At 42.2% G+C, this 18,183-nt stretch overlaps 2 protein-coding genes across 13 annotated transcripts in view; one reads left to right on the top strand and one right to left on the bottom strand.

Moving 5' to 3' along the window:
- LOC140849506 (uncharacterized) overlaps nucleotides 1-18,183 on the bottom strand; it is a 139,641-nt gene that overhangs the window by 96,981 nt on the left and 24,477 nt on the right. For 6 of the 12 annotated variants that reach the window (XR_012131429.1, XR_012131433.1, XR_012131432.1 and 3 more), the window contains 2 exons: nucleotides 13,332-13,438; nucleotides 11,951-13,052 (listed from right to left, as the gene is read on the bottom strand). The exons of 5 other annotated variants lie outside the window; for them this stretch is intronic. The gene's annotated coding sequence lies outside the window, so the exon portion shown is untranslated. Of the gene's footprint in view, nucleotides 1-11,950; nucleotides 13,053-13,331; nucleotides 13,439-18,183 lie in introns of those variants that run through there. One more of the 12 variants, XR_012131435.1, reaches the window with a different exon arrangement.
- On the top strand, nucleotides 284-11,846 carry LOC140849499 (nuclear envelope pore membrane protein POM 121-like). Its single transcript, XM_073236781.1, has 7 exons — nucleotides 284-469; nucleotides 3,280-3,354; nucleotides 4,895-5,045; nucleotides 9,319-9,410; nucleotides 10,031-10,104; nucleotides 10,571-10,683; nucleotides 10,811-11,846. The coding sequence occupies exons 1-7, from the start codon at nucleotides 300-302 to the stop codon at nucleotides 11,024-11,026; spliced, it is 891 nt and encodes a 296-aa protein (XP_073092882.1). The 5' UTR covers nucleotides 284-299; the 3' UTR covers nucleotides 11,027-11,846.

Raw genomic sequence — 18,183 nt, 5'->3', positions numbered from 1 at the left:
GCAAAAGAGGAAACAATGGGGAGAGACGTTAACGTTCATAAAAACATGGTCAAGGTGCTCAAGGCAGCATAAGAGTGGGTGTGATTTTTGTCCCATGCGCTGACTCCCGCAGGAGGGGTGGGCACTGAGCCGCGAGCCCCCAGACGGCCTTCGCGCGCCGTCTCCCGGCAACTTCGGAAAGCGCGCGGCCAACGCACAAAGCTCGCCTCGCCTCTGGCCCCGGCGCGCTAGCGAAGGGAGTTCGTGTGGCAGAGAGCCTTGGGCCCCGCTCGCCTGCCAGATCTCGGTGATCCCTCCGCATGGGAAATTTTCTCAGCAAGCTACGCCCCCCGCAGCTCGGCCCCGCCCCGGAGGCCAGGAGCCGCCCACCCGGCCGCCCCGCCCCGCCGGCTCCCGCGGCCCGTCGCTACCCCATTCACCCCTCAGTCCCCACTCCTTTCCTCCGATCCCCTTGGAGGCCTTGCTGCCGGTAAGATACGCTGACCCTCCCCAGACCGAGGACTTGACTTTGTTTTTTGGGTTTTTTTTTAATTCTATTTTATTAAGGTATTATTGATATAGACACTCTTAATGAAGGTTTCACATGAAAAAACAATGTGGTTACTACATTCACCCCGGTTATCGTGTCCCTGCCACACCCCATTGCAGTCACTGCCCATCAGCGTAGTAAGATGCCAGAGTCACTATTTGCCTTCTTTGTACTAAACTGTCTTCCCCCTGATCCCCCCCACACCATGTGTGCCCATCATAATACCCCTGAATCCCCTTCTCCCACCCTCCCACACCCCTCCCTTTGGTGACTGCTAGTCCCTTCTGGGGAGTCTGAGAGTCTGTGTTGTTTTGTTCCTTCAGTTTTGCTTCGTGTTATTCTGCACAAAGGAGGGAAATCATTTGGTACTTGTCTTTCTCCACCTGGCTTATTTCACTGAACATAATATCCTTCAGCTCCTCCCATGTTGCTGCCAATTGTAGAATCTGTTTCTTATGGCTGAGTAGTATTCCATTGTGTATATGTACCACCTCTTCTTTATCCATGCATCTCCTGATGGACACTTAGGTTGTTTCTGTATTCTAGCTATTGCAAATAGTGCTGAAATAAACATAGGGGTGCATATGTCTTTTGGAATCTGAGAATTATATTCTTTGGGTAAATTCCTAGGAGTGAATTCCCAGGTCAAATGCTATTTCTATTCTTTGAGGAACCTCCATATTGCTTTCCACAATGGTTGAAATAGCTTACGTTCCCATCAGCAGTGTAGGAGGGTTCCCCTTTCTCCACATACTCACCAACATTTGTTGTTCTTAGTCTTTTCATACTGGCCATCCTTACTGGCATGAGGTGATATCTCATTGTGGGTTTTACTTGCATTTCCCTGATGATTAGTGATGTGGAGCATCTTTTCATGGGCTTGTTCACCATCTGAATTTCTTCTTTGAAAAGTGGTCTGTTCATATCCTCTGCCCATTTGTTAATCAGGTTATTTGCTTCTTGGGTATTAAAGCATGTGAGCTCTTTATATATTTTGGATCATAACCCCCTCTCTGATATGTCATTTACGAATATATTCTATACTATAGGATGCCTTTTTGTTCTGTTGATGGTGTCCTTTGCTGCACAGAAGCTTTTAAGTTTGATGTACTCCCATGTGTTCATTTTTTCTTTTGTTTCCCTTGCTCGAGGAGATGCATTCAGTAAAAAGTTGCTCATGTTTATATTCAGAATATTTTTGCCTATTTTATTTTCTAGCAGTTTTATGCTTTCATGACTTACATTCAGGTCTTTGATCCATTTTGAGTTTACTTTTGTGTATGGGGATAGGCAATAATCCAGTTTCATTCAACTGCATGCAACTGTCCAGTTTTGCCAACACCAGTTGTTGAAGAAGCTGCTATTTGCCCATTGTATGTCCATGGCTCCTTTATCATATATTAATTGACAATATATACTTGGGTTTATATCTGGGCTCTCTAGTCTTTTCCACTGATCTATGGGTCTATTCTTGTGCCAGTACCAAATTGTCTTGATTACTGTGGCTTTGTAGTAGAGCTTGAAGCTGAGGAGCATAATCCCACCTGCTTTCTTCTTCCTCCTCAGGATTGCTTTGGCTATTCACGGTGGAGGACTTGACTTGGAAATCTTTTTTTCTTCTTAAGTCCTAAGTGTGTCTGTGCATCTCACATGCCTCTCAACACCCAAAAAACAAGGTGTTTGACCTCTTTAAGCACCTTGGTGGGTATCAGCCATGTCCTGCCTTCCTTTAGCCTTTGCTATGAGATGTGCTGCCAGAACTGTTCCCTTCCTTCAGTTCTTAAAGCTCTGAACTTTAATACAGTATGGGTTTAGCAGAATACTTGGTAAATCACTTAAAATATCCCTAATTCAGGTGAAAATATCGTCTGTCTTTAAAGCATAGTACTATAATAGGTTTTGCTACTTTATTTCTTTGGGCCAATGCATTGTATCAGCGGAGCTCAAAGAGGTGTAACCAGGAAACCTCCTTGATGGATATAACTTGGCTGATAAAGATGAATAGATTAAAAGAGTTGATTTTTCATTTCGTCCCAGTGGCTGAGTGATAACAACAAAATTCAAAACTTGGGTGGCAGCACTAGATCCTCGATAAGAACATTTATTTGAAAAGGTGAACATTCAGGTTTTTAAAATGTTTGACTTTGGGTGTGTATTTCTGATGACTTAGCATAAAAGATTGAAGGATTCTTGTGGAGGTCAGAGAGAAAATTACTATTATTATGTTCCAAACAGGTTTCTCATGTTCTCCAGGTTGGTAATTTTTCTAGACCCCAGTGAGCCTATAACTGAGTGCTCCGTATTAGCTTTCCCATAATTGGAATAAGCAGTGATTATGTGCACCATGCACAGGCCCTTATGTGTGATGTGTGAAGTTCTTCTCTTACAGATTGAACTAAATGAGAGCATTGGGGGATGGGTGTAGTTGGGTCACTAAAGTGTTTTTTTGTCTTTAATTTATGGGTGGGAGGATATTAAATTTGTGATTGAAGTGCTTTGGGGAGAAGTTAGCAAATAATCAGTACACCTGAATAGTTCAAAAGGTCTTGAAGCATTTTTATACTTTTCTTATTAGATTAGGACAGGCCTATAATAAATTTACCTTCCTGAATCTTTGAGATTTGAAGCAATCTTTTCTTGTCTAGCATGAACCTATGTTCCATAGAAAGAGTATAAGATCTCAGGAATATGAGAGTAGGCTTTAAAGAGAAAGTCGTATCATCTAACTGAGGGTTTGTGATTTGTCACAGGTGCCAAGACAGCAGTGTGAGGTCAGCTTTTACGCCCGTGCTGACCAAAGGAGTCCGTACTCCTTTTGTGCCTAAGTAAGTGAGAATCCATCTGGGTGGGATTTCCTATTTGAAAAAAGGTCATTATCAGAGTTATTGTCCTGTAAATTTTCCTCCTTCAAATCAGAGAGGAACATTTTGAGTGACTTGCCACAATAACTACTTTGTCTAATTCCTTTTACTATTTTTCATTAATATGCATAAAATATGCTAAGGCTAAGAGGGTTTGTAGATACATTGAATAACCAAGTACGTAACAAAAATATCACAAGGTTTGTGCAATGGATAACATGCAACAGTACAAAATTTAAGAAAAATGTTAGATTTCTGCATTTGAGCTTAATTATACTTGAGGAAGAATTGGCTGGGAGAGAAAGAGGCTGCAAATGTTTGTGAAAAGACTTGGGGTAACTTACATCTTGAATTTGGGTCAGCACACTGTCATGGCTGCCAAGAAAGCTTAACATGCTCCTACTCTGTGCTGATAGGAGAACAAAGACGGGGAAGAGGCAGGTCAGTGGTAGTGCTTGAATGCCTCAGTCCCGTGGTCCGTGGAGCACTGTTGGTGGGCTGTGCTGCCCTGCAAGACGAGGCAGACACAGACCGAAATTCACTGGGAGAGAGGGAAGCAGCTCAAGATGTCACGGGGTGGTGGTGGTGGGCAAGGGGGTTCTAAAGGTACATAAGTACTGGCCCAGAGGAGAAAAACCTGAGGGGCGTAAGGAAGTGAGGGAGGGAAGGACAATGGTCTGCCAAAGTCTGAAGGGCTGTCACAGGAAAGGAGGACAATTGGCCCGGTTTGGCTCCAGATGGGATCCATAGGTGAAGTAGGTGAAGGAGGAAGTATGTTTTCACCCAGTGTAGGAATAAACTGGTCTCTGGTTGACATTCATCAGCCAGAGATAGTGAGCTGTCTGCGCTGTCACAAAGGTTGAATGGCTAGTTCACAGGAAAGATGTTTAGGAAATTTCTGTTTCAGTTTGAATCTTAGAAAAAGTGGTTGGTTCCTCCTAATTTTTTTTGACAGCTTTATTGAGGTACAATGGACATAAAATACTGTGCCTCTTTAAAGTGTACAATCTGATAAATTTTGATATGTATCCTTATCAGAATTATTGTCCTATACATTGTCCTCTTTGAAATCAGAGAGGAACATTTTGAGGAACTTGCCACAATAACTATTTTGTCTAATTTCACACCCGTGAAACCATCAGCACAGTCAAGATAATGAACATCACCACTCCTGCCAGAAGTTTCCCCGTGCCCCTCGGTGAAGCCTTAAAACCTCCCTCTCACCCTGCCCCTGCTGCCAGGCATCCATTGGTCCCCATTCTGTCACTATAGATTTGTGTGCATTTCACAGACTACACATAAGTAGAATCATGTTTAATTTTTAAAATACTTAGCTTTCCCTTTCTGACTTTGTGAGACAGGTTTAGCTGAATTAACAGTAAAATTAACATTATCCTTTTTCATTACATTAGAACGATTTTGTGACCATGGGATAAAGCCTTAAAACAATGTTGTTGCCTTTCAGTAGCACACCCTGTGTTTTTCCCTTTCATTTCCCTTTTAGGCCTGGGCCTCTGAAGAGTGGCCGCAATGTCCAGAGCTCACATGGCCGCCTAAATAAGAGATTCCACCCCTACACACGTGGCATCCCTATGTCTGGTCGCAGTCACAATGCCATTCCCAGCGACCACAGCTCGACTGGAGGGATCTCTCAGGTACATTCACCTGGTGGTGTGGAAGAAGTGGGGTCTTTGCATTTATTAGTTGATTATGCAGTGTTTACTAGCCGCCTTCTGTCAGATGCTGAGATCACCTCTAAGGCAACAGCAGTTACCAACCCCTGAATGATCGCTATAGAGCAGTGGAACAAACTAGAAAGCCCAGAATGCTTATGTGGAAACCTGAATACAAGGCACAGCCATTATTATAGATAAATGGACAAAGGATGAATAATTCAAAAACTGGTACTAATTTGATTAAAAAGGTAGATTGAGTCTGGATTGCATTGGGTCATAAATTAATCCTATAGGCACTGGGAATTTAATGAAAGTTTTTAAAATAAGTGGTTATAATTCTTTTTAGAAAGGATGTAGTGTAGACTGGAGAACAGATCAAGTTTTGCTACCAGAATGACTTGGGTTCAAATCTTGGCTTTGGCACTTAGTAGCTATAGACTCTTGGGCAGGTAAATGACTTGAACTCTCTTTTTCTCATCTCTAAAGGACTGTTGTGAAGACTGAAGGTAATGTTTGAAAAGCACCCATTACAGTGCTTGTCAGTAAGTGGGCACCCAATATATAGGAGCTTGAAAAAAATAATGCATGTGTGGAGGAGGTCTTTGAGAGGAGAAAGAATTTGTCATAAGTTTTCATCCATACAGAAGGCTCTTAGAGTAATATAAATGACATGTTAATGATAAATGCCAAATGTAGGAGATGAAGGCCCCAGCCGGGCAGTTATGGCAATGCAGAGGACAACAGTACGAAGTCTTTATTCTGCGCTAGGCCCTCTGCTGAGCACTGTACATACATTTCCTCAATCAGTGATCACAACAGAACTATGAGATACATAGTCATTGCTCCTCCTTACAATTTCACATCAAATGTCATACATACACAAAAGGAAGGGAAAATATCATAATGAACCTCCATGTAGCTCCAGCAGTTAACTGTTTTGTCAGTCCTGTTCCGTCAACACCCCCACCCCAGGTTGGTTTTGCTCTTGTGTTTTAAAGTACAAACATGTTGTTTCACCCGTAGGTACTTCAGTGTATTTTTTAAAGTTTTTGAACATTAATAACCACAATACCTCTATTCCTCTGAATAATAATAACTTAATGTTAGTTATTCTCATTCCAATTTGCCCTTATTACCCTTATTATACAGTTACTTTGAATCAGGGACCAAAAATCAACTCATTGCATTTGGTTCTCATGTCTCTTATACTCTTTTTTTTTTTGAGTATTAAGTATGTAATTAATATATGTAACAAAAAATCTGAAGGTAAGACTGTACACTTACGGAAATAATGATTCTGACCTACTTCATAAGGTAGTTGTGAGGTAGTACATATAAAGTGTTCAACAGTTTGCATTGTCCATAGTAAACATTCAAGAAGTGCCACCTATTACTATAATTTTAAATAAGTACAGTCCTTTAATTTCAGGGAACTTAATTCACACTCAGAGCTTCAGACTTAACATTATACAATGCTATGTATGGTGGCCTAACAAGCAGGCAAGGTAACAATAATCTTAAACTTTTTTACAGGTTGTTTTATATTTTTTAGATGTGCCCTTCTTGGCTTTTAATCTAATTATAATGCTTTGATATTATGCATGTTTTCACATAGTGTAACTTCAGTCTTCAGCAATAGTTATGTTTAAATTATTATGATGTACTTTTGAATCACAACAAAATTACATTGTCCTCATAGGATTGAATTTCAGTCATAGAGAAAATGAAGAAGGACTCATAATTGTAAATTATCTTCACTTTAATCAGCATAATGTACATTATCATTTTATTTAAAAGGTTATTCATTGAAAATCATGAGGTATTTATTGCATAGATGCCTTTAAACTTGGGTTTTAAATATAGGTTTTGTTTTTTCTTATTCTAGAAATGTTCATTAGTTTATCTTAATTTGAATTAATTGGAAATGGCGGTCACCTGGGGGAAAATGCAGACCTAAATGTAGGCTCGTCTCTGGGCTTCTCTTCTCTGTCTTGCCTCCACAGCGTCTCAGTGCTTTAGCAGCTCTTTCACACTGCCATGCCTCCGAACAGATGTGCTCCTCATCTTCTTCAGCATTTGCTGCTTGCCCTCAGCAGGCGGTTGGTCTAGAACACTGTACTAGGCCTTTGCCACATTTTGTTGTAAAGTTCCCATTACCAGTGGAGCCTGTGGCCTACTGCAAGATGTACACTCACTGACACTGACAGCTTTTGGATATTCTGTTGTGAGTAGTTAGCAGCCCCCTACAGATGTGTGATGTTTGAAAATGTAAGTTCTCAGAAGCAGGTGTCAGGAAGCAGAGACTATATATGAACCTTCTTTACACGATGCCTCATGGGAAGAACGGGCGGTGAATAGTGAACACAGTGCGATCAGCCCAGATGGCAGCCCTCATATTTGGACTGGTAGCACAGCTACTTGACTTACTTTGATTTTTCCAGAGGAACACTGGTAAACACCCAAATCTGAGCTGTGCAAATTAGAAGTTCTAGCTTTGCCATTGTAAATCATTACCAGCATTAAACTGGTACTGATTATGTAAATTAGTACCAGCATCAAACTGGTACTAATTATGTAACAGAGAAAGTGAACAGTCCTCTGACTTCTCTGTGTGTGGCATTGGTGTCTCCATTTGTCTTAACAGGACATACTGTTTTCCAAGGCAGAAATATTTACAATGGCCTTAAATTGTCTAACCTCAAGCTTGCATTTCTAACTTCTTATCCCTTTATATATACCCCATAATTAAGGCAAATCAAAATGGTTCCTAAGAGCACCTAATACTGATACTTCCCTGCATCCTTACCTTTCCTTGTTCTGTTCTCTGTCCAGAATGACTACCCATCCCACTGCAAGCCTATAAAGTTTGTCTGTCTCCAAGTGTTTTTTTTTTTTTAAGTCAAATCATGAAGGACCATCTCAGATACCACCTTCATCCACTGATTCTTCTAACTGAACTCTGCATAATCTTTTCTTAGGCTCCTGGCCAGAGACCTTCTTTATCTTTGGTTGCTGTCATCATTTTGTGTCCTGTCCTGTCTCTTTTCCAGATTGTAAATTTCTTGATGATGGAACCACGATACTTATCTTCAGATTCTTTGTAGAGTTTGAAGGTATAGTTTGAATCCTTATGAAGCAGGAACTAGGCAAATAAAAATGGAATTCCAATGCAGAGCTAACTGCCAGAGACATAGACTGTTTTTATGAGTTGCCTTGTTGCGTATTCCTTGTCCACTTCTCATTTGACACCTTCATTATATTCATATGGAACTTTGAGACTCCATCTTTACATGGTACGGATATTAATTCATCAGTTTAATGGAAAAGACCTGCCTTTTAATATTGCTTATGGTTTTGTTTTTGTTTTGGGGTGTTTTGGTTTCCTATTTTCTTTATAGTTTATGGAAACATTAGTATGGTTGAAAATTCAAATGGCACAAAGGGTGTATAGTAAAGTCTCTTTCCCATGTGACAATATTTTTATACAGAAAGGTTCCTAGTTTTATGTAACAGCCTGTCAGCTTTCTGTCTTCTCTCTCTGGTACAGTCTCTCCCTACCCAACCTTATCTAACAGCTTGTCTGTTTTGTTACAGTCCTTTTCTTTGTTATACTTCCAAATGTAAATCTTTTATCATGTCTGTGTTGTACGTGTATGCACAGTCTATGAGGTAGAGAGAAAACACTTTTCCCATAATTGTTGAACTAGATTATCCTGAACGCTGGCTAGTCACGGATGGATGGCTGTATGGATAATTATCATATGACAGTAAATACCATAGATATTGCAAAAGTCACAAGTGTCACAATAGCATATTTTTAAAATTTAATAAAATAAAACTGAAAATTTAATGAAAGCAAGACCAAACTAGCTTACTGGTTTATTTTCACTGGAAGAGTTTCTGAGTTTCCCTTTATCATGTCCATGGACTAATACGGCATGACCTTGTATGCATCAGAGCTCGCTCTCAGCCGCCACTGAGTATGACGTTCCACTCTCCAGGATATGCAGAAAGCACGCTCATTCCTCCGCCATTTATTAGCATTCCATTACTTTCTCTGACTTTATAACCCATAGTTAATACTGGCAATTGACTCACTTTCCAGAAGCCCCTCTTCACAAAGAAATGTTTTTTAGTCACTTGGAGAGGAGACTTTATATACAGTGATGGGTTAGAGCCACAGAATTATGTTGAAGGTCAGCTCCTAAGTTATTACATAGGGTCAGTCACGTGACTTGTGTTTGGCTTTTAGCTCTGTAAGAGAAGAGGTTCCAGTGCCTCACCCTTCTCCATCCCCAACTCGTGCTACATGAAGACAATAGAGAGGCCAGCAAAGAAAATGAGGTAATCGCTGATTTGCTCTGTGGATTAATGAGAGGGTAGGAAAGGAGGGGAATTCACTTGGCTCTCAGGCTTTCTGAGACTCCAATTTGGAGAATCAAAGCACTTCACATCCAAAGGGCAGCGACATTGCCGCCCTGAATCGCTCTCGTCTCTTGCAGTCATCACATACCTACCACACCTGCCTCTGCTCCCCCTCATCTTCAGCGTGAGGGGCTGGGGTGTAAGGGGAAGGGCCGCATGGGACAGAGTGAACAGAGTGACTGATGGGGGTGGGCAGCAGGCTTCACATTCTAGACCCCAGCTGACCCTCTAGGTGCCCGACTAGAATGCCGCTTTCTTAGAGAGAGAGCTGTGACTACAACTCTCAGACATTTGGCAGGTTGTATGGAAGGTCCTGGAGATTGTTTTGTGCTTGTTTTAAGACAAAGGTGTCTCTGTGGCTTCTCTCAACTGCCTCCCTTCATTTCTTTAGGAATTCTCTTTGATTTATTTTATTTGTTGTCTTGACACACTGCAATCTTAGTCATGGTTGTTCTAGACTTTGGCCAGTTGGTAGTTAGGAGGGTATAAGACATTATCCAGCACTTTTCTAAACTTAATTGTGCCTCTTCCTCCTACAGAAAACAGGAGCTTCCTCCTAACTCTGGCTCCTCAGATCCCTTGGGAAGTGAGAAGGGGTCCCAGGGAGAACAGGGTAAGTTGACGAACGCATGGCATGTGTTGGCGGTAGTGTGTATGGAGGGCGCATGGACTACAACCCACCAGAAACATGTACTAAGCCTTGATTTGTGTGGGGCATGGTAATTACAGAGACAGATGTTCCTCTCCTTCGGGCTTTACGGTCTGGTAAGGGAGAAAGGTGGCCTAGACTCATATAGCATAACCCAGGCCACATGGGGGGTTCAGGGTAAGGTAAGCCTAGGTGGGGTAATCTGTGCAGTCCAGGCAATTTCTGTCCAGTAAGCAACCATGTGCACACATTTGGAGCGATTACCACCTCATGGCTTCTTGACTGTTAGAAATAATCTTGCCAACACCATCCAAGAGCCCAAACCATGGAAGATAGAATCTCAGAGACACCTAGTGAAAGTTCAGTATTAAAAACTAGGCTGGAAAGACAAAGAGAAGAGAAGAAAGTAAGTCTGATATTTTATTTGCAGCTACAACCACATCTGGGAAGGCCAACTCCAGGGATTCTCCACCCAGCAGCTCGCGGCCACGTAGACGCAAATTCCAACTGGTGCCGTCCAGGCGAGGGATCCCACTTATCATGGTATGGTCTGTCCACCCGCCCCTGCCCACCCCAGCCTGGCTCCCCTGAGTCCCAGGAATGGAAGGGTCAGTGCAGGTTTCTTTCACTGCCTTCTGACTGGCTCGGCTTCTCCTTTTCCTCTTGGTAGCCTGAAGCTCCCATGCTCGGCTATACCATCACAGTCGAAGAGTATGAGCAAGTTCAGACAGAGTGGCTGAAGACCGTCTTCAAGGATAAGACTGGTAAGGAATACGGGTTAATTTCACACTCCAGAGACGGTTCCCTTTGGTTATATTTTGGTCTTTCTCCTCTGAGAAATCCAGCTCTTGGGTTCTCAGTGGAATCCGAGCACAGTGAGCACTGACATTGAGAGGAAGCATTTCTACACGAGTTTCCCTGAGTCCCTGAGCCTCCCCGTGCCCTGCGAGGCCCCTGGAAAGAATTCTCCCACCAGGGAGGACAAGCCTTTCTCTCTTTCTTCCTTGGAAACTGCCTCAAACTCTGAGAGTGCGAACCCTCCTGGCCCTCCACCGTCTAATCTCATCCTGCCTGCTGCGGGGACTGCTGCTTCCTCAGCCTCCCTCCCAGCCCCAAGCACTAACCTGCTGCTGGGGAGCTTGGGGAAGCTGGCAAACTCCCTGGGCCTAACTTCTTTTCCAGGTGAGTGGGACAGCTTTCTGGGGAGCACACAGTGCCATCAGCCTCTGCTTAGGGGAAAGCAGCATGCCAGCCAGTCACTGAAATGGTTGAACCTGCTCTGGCTTAGCACATCTGAGCTGGTGTAGGCCTGACGGCTTCAGAACCCTCTCATCAGGAGGGAATTGTAGGGAAGGGCCTGCCATCCTTAAAGCTGGAGAAGGCCGCCTCGTTTTGGTAGTCAGAGGGCTGCTGGCTTGCAGCCCATTCCTTAGCTGCTCTCAGCTGTGCTTGGGTTTAGATGATTGGATTTTCTTTAGTGTCCACACATTTAACCCCTGGTAGGCCAAGTTTTATCCCCTGTTGTCTGTCTTATGATCTGTGAAGGGTAGAAATAAAGAGGCTTTACCTGATTTTGAGCAATGAATACTTTAAGAACCTGTGGTACAGATGAGTCATATTTGCTGACACCTGAATCCCTGGCACATAAGTCTTCTAGGGCACCAATACCATCACATTTGAGATACCAAATTTCATGTTTTCTGTTCTTCCTAGAATCTGCTGCAGTGGCAATGTTGGGGGGGAGGCATTGTGTATTTTCCTTATCCTTGTCCCCACCGTGACAAGCAATTGAAAGGCAGAGACACAGTAGTGAAGTAGAGGAAAAGATTTATTTAAAGTTACTTAGACAAAAAGAGCAGGTGACTCAGAGAGAGAGCAGCACCCTGCAAGGTTCAAAAGAGAGAGTTTACAGTGAAAAGGTTACGCACTTAGAAAGTGTGGGCGACCTGAGGGAGAGGAATGCCCTGAAAGTTTGGGGTTCCCCCTTTTGAGGATTCTTCAGGAATGTGACTAAGGGCTGGGGGTGCAGACCTGTTAGGTGGTCTTTGAATACTTAGAACTAATGTAGCACGAGGAACTTCCTGTTCTGATTTCTCCCTGGGAGCCCGGCATTTCTTGGCTGGGAGCATATCAAGACTGCCTGCCCAGCCCCCAAGGTGGGCAGAGTTATTGTCTGTTTGCTAAAGTGTAAGTTAAGAATCTTCTTAATGTCCTGGGTATTAAAACCCAATCTTATTTTTAAGATAGAATCCTTCCTGCCTGTTACTGTGTTGTTTATGGTGGGCTTGCTTGTCATTATTAATTGGGCAGATTGCAAACTACTTCATTAGGGAAAAAGAGTATATAGGTAAAGTTAAAAAAATAAGCTGGGCCTGTATGATTAACACAATAACGCCATGGGCTCTGCTGAGGTACCCTCCTTTCTCTGGGGAATATTCAAACATTCCAGGCCAAGCTGCTCCACGGCTTTTCTGAGCTTCCACTAGTTAACTCTGGGTCTCTTTTAATGGGCTTTTTCCTGGCCTTATTCTTTTTCCATCCCACTCACATCTATTTTCCTGCCTAACAGGGTGCGATCCCTTCCCCTCTGAGAAAGAACAGGATCAGAAGCAGGAGAAAGATCTGACCTCACTGGCAGTCACACAAGACCAAGATTTGCAGGTAGGCAGCAGAGCTCAGCGACTAGCCATTTCTGGCAGAACTTTTCCCAAACCACAGGAAACCCAGGTAAAAATACCTTCCTGGGCCTCCTGCCTCCCAAGGAACTCAGCCTGGGAAGTCCTGTTGAAGCACCCAGTGTTCTGTTGGCCTGGCCCTCCACAGCTTAGGGCTCACAGAGAAGCACTTTCTGGTAGAAGCCATGTGCTGATGAGGTCTTTTTCCATTGGTACAGGATCAAAGCCCTGAGGAGCCTGAGAGAAAACACAGGTGTTTAGAAAACAACATCGACATTGGCAGGAACTAGCCTACGTCCCTTGCCCCTACCCCTGACACCTTACGCAGATGGAGACTTCGGCTCCTCCTGGGAAGAGCCTCTGACCTGTTGTATAAAGCAAATTGACTACAGCACATCTCTGGTTCATCTTGCAGGGAGGGAGGGGCAGCCCTGGAGGCCACTGCCCTCTCCTGGAGGGCTCAGGCTTTTTGCAGGAGGGGAGGCAGGATGTGGCAGAGCACAGCCTGATTGATACCTTTGTTTACTTGAACGGTTCCACTGGTGAGGCTGGACAGAATCAAGAAACATCTGGACAACCAGCTGAAAAAATGGTGGCGTGCGAGGCGAGACAGAGGCTTCCTCCTAAAACCACACATAATATGAAAATATAACTAATACAACTAATCCTGAAAAAGCAACAGGAAAGAGGACTGCGCCAAACTACAAACACCTGGAGAAAAGAATGAATCTCACAGAACTGGGTAACATACCAAAGCTGTGGCCTGGCAGGACCCAGGCCCTTCCCCCACCCCAGCTCTCAGGCAGGGAGGAAGAGAAATGGAGCAGGGAGGGAGTGGAGGCCTGGGACTGCTGAACACCTAACTCTGGACATCTGCTCTGGGAGCACAAACCTACATTTCATGGTGTTTTCATGGTGCTCTCGTGATTAGGGGGTTGGAAAGCTAAGACAGGCAGAATTCCTGGAGACACTGAGATTCCAGCCACTTGTGGAAAGCAGGGATCCATATCTGGCAGCTCTGGGACAAAAGAAAGGTGGGCACTCTGAGAGACTTCCTAACAGCAAGAGGGCTGCTAAAGGGTCAAGGATGACACAGAGCTTACTGCTCAGGAGAAAGGACAGGTAGACAAAATTTTCCAGGATCACTCTGATCAGCAGGTTGGGAACTTTCACGATCTTCAGGAACTCCAGCTCCCTGGCTGGCTGCACAGCTCCATGAACCCACAGCTCCGCGATAAGCAGCCTACTGCACCTTTCTCCCGGCCAGCACCACCTGGCTCCCAAACCGACAAACCGTACCCTGGCATTAGGCCGACCAGAGGAAAGCCCTGTCTACAGCAACTACAAATGCAAAGCATAGAGGCTTATACCTGTGTGCTTGGCCCAGTGGTTCGGGCAGTGGAGACAGGCACAGCAGCCAGGAAGCAGGAAACATCTCTTTCCTCCCTGCAGGCATCAATAACACTCCCCTATAACCCCCAACATTGCTTCAGGGGCTGAGCAGCTATAGAGAGTACAGCTTCTGAGCACTAGAGGGCGCCAAATACAAATATGAAATGCCAAAGCAACCAGGAACCTGGTTCAAAGTAAAATTATGAATATGAATACAACCCCTGAGAAAGATTAAAATGAAATCAGCCTCATGAATCTGCCTGAAAGGGATTTCAAAATAAAAATCATTAACATGCTCATGGAGGTACAGAAAAATATTCAAGAACTCAGGGAGGAATTCTGGTTGGAGATCCAATCATTATGGAACACAGTATTAGACATGAAACATACAATGCAAAGTTTTAAGAGCAGATTAGATATGGTGGAGGAGATGATAAATGAATTAGAAATTAGAGGAGAGGAATACAAACAAGCTGAGGCACAGAAAGAAAAAAGGATCTCTAAGAGTAAAAGAATATTGAGAGAACTGTGTGACCAATCCAAACGGAATACTATTTGTATTATAGGGGTTCCAGAAGAAGAAGAGAGAAAGGGGATAGAAAGTGTCTTTGAGGAGGTAATTGCTGAAAACTTCCCCAATCTGGGGAAGGAGACAGTCTCTCAGGCCATGGAGGTGCACAGATCTCCCAAAACAAGGGACCCAAGAAACACAACAAGAAGACATATTATAATTAAAATGGCAAAGATAAATGGTAAAGACAGAGGATTAAAACCAGCCAAAGAGAGAAAAAAGATCACATACAAAGGAAAACCCATCAGGCTATCATCAGACTTCTCAACAGAAACCTTACTGGCCAGAAGGGAGCGACATGATGTATTTAATGCAATGAAGCAGAAGGGCCTCAAAACAAGAATACTCTACCTGGAAAGATTATCATTTAAATTTGAAGGAGGGGTTAAACAATTTCCAGATAGCAAAAGCTGAGAGAATTTACCTCCCATAAACCATCTCTACAGTGTATTTTGGAGGGACTGCTATAGATGGAAGTATTCCTATGGCTAAATAGCTGTCAACAGAGTAAAGAAAATAAAACCAGAGTAAATAAAACCACTGTAAAGAAAGTAGGCCAATTAATTACTAAGCCGATGCAAAATCAAATCAACTACCCCCAAAGATGGTCAATGGATAGACAAAGAATACAGAATATGATACCTAATATATAGAGAATGGAGGAGGAAGAAAAAGGAGGAAAAAAAAAAGAACCTTTAGATTGTGTTTGTAATAGCATACTAAGTGATTTAACTTGGACTGTTAAACAGTAAGAAAGTCACCCTTGAACCTTTGGTAACCACAGATCTAAAGCCTACAATGGCAGTAAGCGCATACCTCTTGATAATCACCCTAAATGTAAGTGGTCTGAATGCACCAATCAAAAGACATAGAGTCAATGAATGGATAAAGATACAGGACCTGTCTATATGCTGCCTACAAGAGACTCACTTCAAACCCAAAGACATACACAGATTAAAAGTGAAGGGATGGGAAAAGATATTTCATGCAACTAATAGGGAGAAAAAATCAGGAGTTGCAGTACTTGTATCAGACAAATAGACTTCAAAACAAAGAAAGTAACAAGAGACAAAGAAGGACATTACATAATGATAAAGGGGTCAGTCCAACAAGAGGATATAACCATTATAAATACCTATGCACCAAACACAAGAGTACCTACATATGTGAAACAAATACTAACAGAATTAAAGGGGGAAATAGAATGCAATACAATCACTTTAGGAGACTTCAACACACCATTCACTCCAAAGGACAGATCAACCAGACAGGAAATAAGACACAGAGGCAGTGAAAAACACATCAGAACAGATGCACCTAACACACATCTACAGAACATCCCATCCAATAGCAGCAGAATACACATTCTTCTCAAATGCACATGGAACATTTTCAAGAATAGATCATATAGTAGGCCACAAAAAGACCCTCAGTAAATTCAAAGAGATTGAAATTGTACCAAACAGCTTCTCAGACCACAAAGTTATGAAACTAGAAATAAATTACAAATAGAAAACAAAAAAGCCCACAAACACAAGAAGGCTTAACAGCATGCTCCTAAATAATGAATGGATCGATGACCAAATAAAAACAGAGATCAAGCAATATGTGGAGACAAACGACAACAATAACTCAACACCACAAAAATCTGTGGGACACAGTGAAGACTGTGCTAAGAGGGAAGGATATTGCAATACAGGCTTACCTCAGGAAAGAAGAACAGTCTAAACTCACAATTAATGCAACTAGAAAAAGAAGAATAAATGAGGCCCAAAGTCAGTAGAAGGAGGGACATAATAAAGATTAGAGCAGAAATAAATAAAATTGAGAAGAATAAAACAATAGAAAGACTCAATGAAAGCAGCAGCTGGTTCTTCACAAAAAAATAAACAAAATAGATAAACCCCTCGCCAGACTTATCAAGAAAAAAAGAGAGTCTACACACATAAACAGAATCAGAAATAGGAATGGAAAATCACTACACACTCCACAGAAATACAAAGAATTATTAGAGAATACTCTGAAAAATTATATGCTAACAAACTGGATAACCTAGGAGAAATGGAAAACTTTCTAGAAAAATACAACCTTCCAAGGCTGACCCAGGAAGAAATAGAAAATCTGAACAGACCAATTACCAGCAATAAAATTCAACTAGCAATCAAAGAACTACCTAAGAACAAAATCCCTGGACCAGATGGCTTCATCGCTGAATTTTATCAAACATTTAGTGAAGACCTAATACCTATCCTCCTTAAAGTTTTCCAAAAAAGGAGAAGAGGAGGGGGAATGCTTCCAAACTCATTCTGTGAGGCCAACAACACTAATACGAAAACCAAGAAAGACATCACACACAAAAAAAATTGCAGACCAATATCCCTGATGAACATACATGCAAAAATGCTCAACAAAATACTACCAAATCAAATTCAAAAATACATCAAAAAGATCATCCTTCATGATCAAGTCGGACTTACTCCAGGAATGCAAGGATGGTACAATATTTGAAAGTCCATCAACATCATCCACCACATCAACAAAAAGAAGGAACAAAACCACATGATCATTTCTATAAATGCAGAAAAAGCATTCAACAAAATTCAACATTCATTCATGATAAAAACTCAACAAAATGGGTATAGAGGGCAACTACCTCAACATAATATAGGCCATATATGACAAACCCACAGCCAACATGACACTTAACAACAAGAAGCCGCAAGCTTTTCATTTGAGATTGTGTACAAGGCAAGCACGCCCACTCTCCCCACTTTTATTCAGCATAGCTCCGGAGGTCCTAGCCATGGCAATCTGACAACACAAAGAAATAAAAAGCATCCAGATTGATAGGGAAGAAGTTAAACTGTCACTGTTTGCAGATGACATGATATTGTATGTAGGAAACTCTAAAGAATCCACCCAAAAACTACTAGAATAACTGAATTCAGCAAAGTTGCAGGATACAAAATTAATAAACAGAACTCTGTTGCATTCCTATTTACTAATGATGAACTTGCAGAAAGACAAATCAAGAAAATAATTCCATTCACAATTACATAAAAAAAATACCTAAGAATAATCCTAACCAAGGAAGTGAAAGACCTATACCCTGAAAACTACAAGACACTCATGAGAGCCATTAAAGAAGATATCAATAAATGGAAATGCATCCCATGCTCATGGATAGGAAGAATTAATATTGTCAAAATGGCCATCATGCCTAAAGCAATCTACAGATTCAATGCAATCCCTACCAAAATACCAATGGCATTTTTCAGTGAACTAAAGCAAACAGTTATAAAATTCATATGGAACCACAAAAGACCCCAAATAGCCAAAGCAATCCTAAGAAGGAAGAATAAAGCTGGGGGGATTATGCTCCCCAACTATAAGCTCTACTACAAA

The sequence above is a fragment of the Manis javanica genome, chromosome 5, assembly GCF_040802235.1.
Source record: "Manis javanica isolate MJ-LG chromosome 5, MJ_LKY, whole genome shotgun sequence".
NCBI lineage: Eukaryota > Metazoa > Chordata > Mammalia > Pholidota > Manidae > Manis > Manis javanica.
Note: the sequence above shows the minus strand (reverse complement) of the source record. Positions and strands in the feature narration are given on the sequence as shown.

Coding starts and splice junctions, on each gene's coding strand:
- LOC140849499 (XM_073236781.1), top strand. CDS start 300: ATGGGAAATTTTCTCAGCAAGCTACGCCCCCCGCAGCTCGGCCCCGCC. Junction 9,411..10,030: donor AGGCCAGCAAAGAAAATGAG/GTAATCGCTGAT, acceptor TTCCTCCTACAG/AAAACAGGAGCTTCCTCCTA. Junction 10,105..10,570: donor GGGGTCCCAGGGAGAACAGG/GTAAGTTGACGA, acceptor TTTTATTTGCAG/CTACAACCACATCTGGGAAG.